Raw genomic sequence first — 7246 nt, 5'->3', positions numbered from 1 at the left:
AGTCAGGGTCAGAAGGTCTTATGTGTTCTGTACAAGGACAGTCAGGGTCAGAAGGTCATATGTGTTCTATACAAGAACAGTCAGGGTCATAAGGTCATTTGTGTTCTGTACAAGGACAGTCAGGGTCAGAAGGTCATATGTGTTCTGTACAAGGACAGTCAGGGTCAGAAGGTCATATGTGTTCTGTACATGGACAGTCAGGGTCAGAAGGTCATATGTGTTCTATACAAGAACAGTCAGGGTCAGAAGGTCATATGTGTTCTGTACAAGGACAGTCAGGGTCATAAGGTCATTTGTGTTCTGTACAAGGACAGTCAGGGTCATAAGGTCATATGTGTTCTGTACAAGGACAGTCAGGGTCAGAAGGTCATATGTGTTCTATACAAGAACAGTCAGGGTCATAAGGTCATTTGTGTTCTGTACAAGGACAGTCAGGGTCATAAGGTCATTTGTGTCCTGTTACCTGGAAGTGTAAAACTGTGATCATATGGTTGCCATCTGGTGTTTCTAAATACAAATACTGCATCAGCTAAAATCTAAACATGAAAAATCAATAACTTAGTTCACTGTGGTTGTGGAATTAGGCCTACTTACAAAGTTCAGGAATTTTCTGGGGAAACTGTTAAATACATAATTTCACCAAATGTATTAAATTCATTAAATTACACGTTTTCATACCCTTTACAATTCTATAATGGGACAATTTACTGTCATATTATCTACTTTTTAAAAAAATGAATGTATGTCTAAAGCCGTTTTAATAATTTGATAATGTCGATAATTCTTCATAAATTTCGTTCTAAAATTTCTAGAAAAAAAATGCTTAGTATGAAAAAAACGAATTAAAGAGACAAATCGCCTGACTTCTGTATTTTGTTTTATTTATACTTTGTCGTTTGTTGGTTGCTCTAACGGATATATAGCTCTAAACTAAAAATAACCACAAGGTGTCGCTTCATTCAATCACAAAATGAAGCGGCAGACGGCAGGACAGAGGTCCAGTATTTGTGGTCCCAAAAAGCTAACGCGGTCATTCAGGTCGCTACTAACACGCTGTTTTGGAGTAGAACAGTGTGCGTTAACAAAATTAAAATAACACCAACAACATTTATAGAAATGCAAATCTTGTCAGATATGCCAGAGTAATTCTAGCTTGTTCTTTCGTTTTTATCATTAAACCGCGGCTTTATCTTGTAATAGGTGCGTAATATCATGCATGTACTGTTAATTCGTTACAGTTAGGTATATGCTACAAACGTTTATATTTCACCTGTTATATTACTGTACGTTGAGTTTGATCGTACTACGATCATAGTTAATGATCATAGTTAATACGACGCTAATTAATATCAATAATAACAACAATAAATTGTTATTTGGGAGAGGTACAACATGCTCATCTTGTTTCTTTTATTTTATTAAGTGAGTGAATTATTTCCGAAATTTTTAAGGAGATCCTGGACTGCTATTAAAAAAAAAAAAAAAAAAAAAAAAAAAAAAGGTGTTTTACATGCAAACACTACGTCCCAGTTCACAATTGAATCATCATCATTAGCGAGGCAGGGCATGCGCGCCGTAAGGGCCCACGCGCAGCAGGTGCCCTTACCTGCATTAGACTCGCGCTTCTGCTACAGAACGGCCTTTAACGAGGCACGCGCGTCCAGCCCGGAGCCGCAGATGGGTCACGAGCCAAAACGCGCGTCTGCTCCGCGGCTCCGCGGCATGATTTATTGCGCCAAAATACCAAAGACGTAATCAGCGGTGTAACTAATTAATACAAATCTGCATTTTTGCATACGCAATGAGGAGCGCGGTGAAATGGGGAGTAGATTCCGTGTGATCGGGAGGGCTGAGAGCAGAGAGACAACCGTTCGGAGGAGAGCCGGTGATTCATGCAGGAGGAGAATTGTATCCTGTCTTTTTAAATGTCATGTGAATATGTTTCAGCGCGGTATTCTTTAGTTTTCATTAAAGGAATCAAACAAATCAGTGATGCTAGTCCCTGTGCCGCGTTAAATGTAGCTTTTCGGTGCTATGCGGTGCTTCCATGAGCTGATTGTGAAATCGCAATTCAGCCGTTTACGAATGTAACTGTACATAGAGGATTCATTAAGCAGTTCAGCCTCAGGATATTCCGATTAAAAATCACGTCTATTTTTTCCCCGTTAAATCCAAATCATTCACTTCGTGCATGCAGACGCCCGTGCGTTTGTGTGTGTGTGTGTGTGTGAGAGAGAGAGAGAGAGAGAGTGAGAGAGAGAGAGAGTGAGAGAGAGAGAGAGTCAGAGAGCAGTAGTGTGAGCATGCTAGCATTTATCACTTATACTATACGTTATTCTGAACTTCAAATGCGGAATTCAAATCAGAAAGTGAATAACTGCATCAGTGTTCACTGAAGGCCCTTTTACGGCGTCGGCCTGCAGTCGTTTTTCCCAGAGCTGCTGTCGCTGGTGCTGAAATCAGCCTTCCCGCATAGCTCAGTTTACATGGCAACGGAGCGATACCCACAAGCAAACACACAGATCCCGTTCCTCCAGCAGCAAACCTTTGACCAGCGCGACTTGTCGATCTTTAAGGATTAGTTGTTCTGCCACATTTTGGAGTCACGAGGCTACCCGCCGATGGGCTACCTCGTCAAATATCGCCTCACACCAAAGTTTTGTGACGGATCATTTAGCAGATGCAAGAGAAAGGCAATCAGAAACAAGCTAACGAAAAAATTAATATTTTCTTGCCCTAGCAATGTAGGTTAAAGATATTTAAAGATAAAGACAATTTCCAATATTTCTCAGGTTTTTAGACTGTACAATTCTTGTACGAGTTAGGAGTTCCACATTTAGTGTATAGACCTATAAACTTTTACCAATACCGAAATTGTTCTAACCAGCGCATTTATTACATCTTATTGTGTCGATTTGATTTGGCTTGTAATCTACTGAAATTCCATGTCAAAAGTTGATTTCAAAGAAGGGAGAGTTTGAGCCGAAGAGAATCCGCTTGCATATACCGCTTATCAGTTTCAGCCTAGTTTTGAGTCTTGGCAGTCCGTGCGACAACAGATGTCTTCGTTTTAATATGAAATAATCTCCGCAGCATTATGCACGCTTTCAGTTCGCTCCTGGTTTCATTGCCGACAACTTTGGACGCATTCCCTCACAATAAAATTACAACGATTGTCTGGCGTTTCTGTCACAAGCTTCACTATCTGTTCAACGGTCTTGTCGATTTTGGGGGGGATTATATTAAAAGTGAATAGAAAACAGCAGATTCTGAACGTTGGATCTGGTTAGTGAGCCGTGAAACAGGCTTTTGTTAGCGCGCGTGCAACTCGCGTGCCGACCAGCAGTTTGAAAAGAGGGGACTCATTACCGGGTCTCGGGCCAGACTCTACAATTAGTATTTACAATCAATAACTCGCCTGAGTAAAGGATGGATGCGACAAGACCAGAACGGGTGGAAAACCGCTTAAACCAACAGCTAACAAATTCCGAACTCAGTTCCGCATACTAAATAAATTTGATTACAATGCATGTCCTGTTTTGATGGCTTGCTGGAAAAATAATAGTTCGATAATAATAATAAAAACATTATTATTATTATTATTATTATTATTATTATTATTATTATTATTATTATTGTCTTTGTCCTTGTTTTTTTTCTTGTTGTTATGTGATTGATGTTTATTGCTCTGTGGTATTTAGTTTTAAGCTTTTCGGCCTGAATAACTTTTCTCGGAGGCGCGAACACTATAACCTACTTCCAGTGATAATTAGAGAGAAGCCCTCTTCGGTGATTATGAGATCTAATTTATGATTACTCGTTAAGAACTGTCCTCATAAAGTGGGGAAACACGTGTGTGCAGTGGGCCGGGGCGAAAGAGACGGCCGTGATTGAGCGTGTCTCGCGCTTGAAAGGGTTAATTCGTCCTGCGGGTACGAACAGGTCCGCGGAGTCTCTAACTGGCGACAGATGGCCACTTTCTTTCGGCCACAAAGGGACGGAATACGGAGCTCTGGCGAATACAAATGGAAGATGTCACGTGACGCTCGGGGCCGTTTTCCTGACGTGGTCGGCCATATGGCGCGTGCCGAGGAAAAAAGAGGCGGGGCCTGTCGCCAGTCATTGGAGGCAGCCGTGCACACGCACGCTCATCCTTCAGCATCAGCAGCGGCAGCGCTATATAACCGGAGCATCTCGTCGGCGTCCGCACAGTAGCGTCCGCAGGATCTTGAACACCACGGAGGGCATGAAACTACTATAACGCGACACAGAAACAGCAAACAGGTATTTATCGATTTCTCTTCTTTCACAAAAAAAGCCTCCTTAATCAAATATGGACAAACAGTGTGATTTGTGCTTTGACATTTAGAGTGCAGACAGGCATCTGACAGGCATAAATTATTCACTTTTTCTGTCAATTGAAACACCTTTAATCTTTGTATAAAATCAATATATGGGGCAGTAACTATTACAGTAAAAACTAAAAATAAAGAAGAATTTAGGTGAGCGCAATTTTAAAGATTAACAGGGTAACTATCCATATTGTTATTATTGTATTACATAATAAAACCAAACGCTTTTAATTTCACCGTTTGCAAGCACGCACAGATTGCGTGTAATTCCTCTTTCAGTTGCTTTAATTATTTTGTACCTGGAGTGATATTTTGAGTATATGTGATTTAGGCCAAACGTCTTCTTGTTTTCTTAGTCATGTTTTTTTCTGAATGTGCAGAGAGGAACGTACCAGGAGTTTATCTTCTTAGATTGTAATGGTGGGGTTACATAAGGGTGTTGCAGGGAGTAAGCAGCTATGACTCACCGACAGGTTATGCGTGTGCAGATCACTGGAGAGGGGACGTATTAGGTATGCTTCGGTCAAGTTCTGTTATGAAATATAAGTGTAGGCTGACTTTCCCCCTGTGTCACTCGGCTGTTTCGCTCACAGGTCTCGTGTCGTATCCGCAGAGTTAAATCATGACGAAGTCTTACACGGAGGAAAGCATGACGTTGGAAACTCAGGCGAATTCAAAGTGGACGGACGAGTGCCACAGTTCACAGGACGAGCGCGACGTGGAGAAGAAGAGCGGTGGGCGCGAGGCGATGCGGAAGGAGACGGAGAACGACGAGGAAGCTCTCCACAGACTTGAGGACGAGGAGGAGGACGAGGAGGAAGAGGAGGAAGAGGAAGAGGGCGATGACGCCAAGCCGAAAAGACGCGGACCCAAAAAGAAGAAAATGACAAAGGCGCGCCTGCAGAGGTTCAAGATGAGGCGCATGAAGGCAAATGCGCGGGAAAGGAATCGTATGCACGGGCTCAATGATGCGCTCGAGAGCTTGCGTAAAGTTGTGCCATGTTACTCCAAAACGCAGAAGCTCTCGAAAATCGAAACCCTTCGCCTGGCCAAAAATTACATCTGGGCTCTTTCTGAGATCTTGCGATCGGGCAAAAGCCCGGATCTGATGTCTTTTGTGCAGGCCTTGTGCAAAGGTTTGTCACAACCTACGACCAATCTGGTGGCGGGATGTCTCCAGCTGAACCCGAGAACTTTCCTCCCGGAACAGAGCCAGGAGATGCCGCCTCATATGCAAACGGCAAGTGCTTCCTTCTCCGCACACCCGTACTCCTACCAAACGCCCGGTCTTCCGAGTCCTCCCTACGGTACAATGGACAGCTCCCACATCTTTCACGTCAAGCCGCACGCGTACGGAAGCGCGCTGGAGCCGTTCTTCGAAACTGCGCTCACAGACTGCACGAGTCCCTCGTTCGATGGGCCGCTCAGCCCGCCGCTGAGCGTGAACGGAAACTTTTCCTTTAAACACGAGCCTTCTTCGGAGTTCGAAAAGAACTACGCCTTCACCATGCACTACCAGGCGGCGGGTCTGGCCGCACCGCAGGGACATGCCTCCGTTTACGCGGGCTCCACGCAGCGCTGCGATTTAGCGATGGAAAACATTATGTCGTACGATGGCCACTCTCATCACGAGCGAGTCATGAACGCTCAGCTCAATGCGATATTCCACGACTCGTGAATCCTGGCGAACATTCTTAGAGACTATTCGATCTCGTGCGTGTCATGGTATTCTGTTTTCGCCCATGCGAAAAAGCAACCACACATTATATGCTTAATCTTATGTATGTATTTATTGTCGGTACTGCCTTTTAGGAGAAAAGAGAATGCTTATTCTCATTCACTTTATGTATTGTATTCTATAGCGCTTCTACTGTGCATTGCGGTCACAGGCGGATTAGATGTGACCTTATTCAGAATGTGTTAATTATCCATGTTACAAAATCACAAGCAATAATTTGGAAACTATGCAATTTTTAATCAATACTGGGCCAATTATAGAAATTAATAGAGATTGCTATATTTTTCAACCTACTACATTTTACTACTTATCTATCCCATACTGAATTATTTTGTTGTGATTTTGTATAGAATTGTTAATTTTTATAAAGTCGAATTCCCGCGTCATACCATGCAACCCCACGTCAACGTTTTATAAAAACGGAGTTATCTCGTTTATATGAAACAATATTCATTCTGGTAATAACGAAGAGGCGTAAACACCAGGCACGTGCTTTCGAATCTGTTACGTTGCCTTAGCAATCATCTACTGTAAAACAATGCAAAAAATTGCACAAATCCGATCATTTAACTCTTTCTAAAATCTACGGTTTTCCAAACATCCAATAATGATATATCATTTTAATCATGGACAATATACAACTGTTTGAGTGTTGGGAAAGATTTGGTGTTAGAAAAGTGTTGATGTTGTATATATATATATAAAGCTCGACTATCACCTGAAATTGCACCCTGTAAAAGAAGTTCAACGAGGAACCTGTCTTTAAAAATGAAAATAAATAATGAACTTTATCACTCTGTTCATAGTATTCATGTTGTAGCCGATCAACTCGACACACACCAGTTTCACACTAGGCTGTCTCACTATTCTCATCCTAACTCTTCGCGATTTAAACAACTTTTACAAGATGGGCATTAATCTTTATACGTAAACAAATTCAGCGTTGTGTTTGGAAAAGACGAGAAAAGTGTGATTTGTGCAATCTATACTGAGCTGACAGCTATTGGATCAAATCATGCGAAACAAGTTAGTTTTATTTTCTCCGTTGTTTCCTGATGACGTCTCATGGGGACATTATTTGTGAATAAAGTGATTGAGCTGGAATATTTCCCCATTATGCATCCACGTAGATAATCTAAATTACGCCCAATTCGTA

General features: G+C 42.1%; 1 protein-coding gene across 3 annotated transcripts; it reads left to right on the top strand.

The window, feature by feature from the left end:
* The first annotated feature begins 4141 nt into the window (after positions 1 to 4141).
* Positions 4142 to 6881, top strand: neurod1 (neuronal differentiation 1). Of its 3 annotated transcripts, none has more exons than XM_027021723.3 (2): positions 4142 to 4284; positions 4966 to 6881. In XM_027021723.3, the coding sequence occupies exon 2, from the start codon at positions 4975 to 4977 to the stop codon at positions 6028 to 6030; it is 1056 nt and encodes a 351-aa protein (XP_026877524.1). In that variant the 5' UTR covers positions 4142 to 4284; positions 4966 to 4974; the 3' UTR covers positions 6031 to 6881. The 3 variants fall into 3 exon arrangements, with proteins under 3 accessions (XP_026877524.1, XP_026877515.1, XP_081569439.1); XM_027021714.3 differs by having other exon boundaries at positions 4144 to 4284; positions 4946 to 6881; XM_081713313.1 differs by lacking the exon at positions 4142 to 4284 and adding an exon at positions 4312 to 4864.
* Positions 6882 to 7246: the final 365 nt, after the last annotated feature.

This window comes from Electrophorus electricus, chromosome 4 (assembly GCF_041902795.1).
Source record: "Electrophorus electricus isolate QZ-2024a chromosome 4, ASM4190279v1, whole genome shotgun sequence".
NCBI lineage: Eukaryota > Metazoa > Chordata > Actinopteri > Gymnotiformes > Gymnotidae > Electrophorus > Electrophorus electricus.
Note: the sequence above shows the minus strand (reverse complement) of the source record. Positions and strands in the feature narration are given on the sequence as shown.

Excerpts from the sequence above, each read along its gene's own strand:
- neurod1 (XM_027021723.3), top strand. The coding sequence starts at position 4,975 with ATGACGAAGTCTTACACGGAGGAAAGCATGACGTTGGAAACTCAGGCG.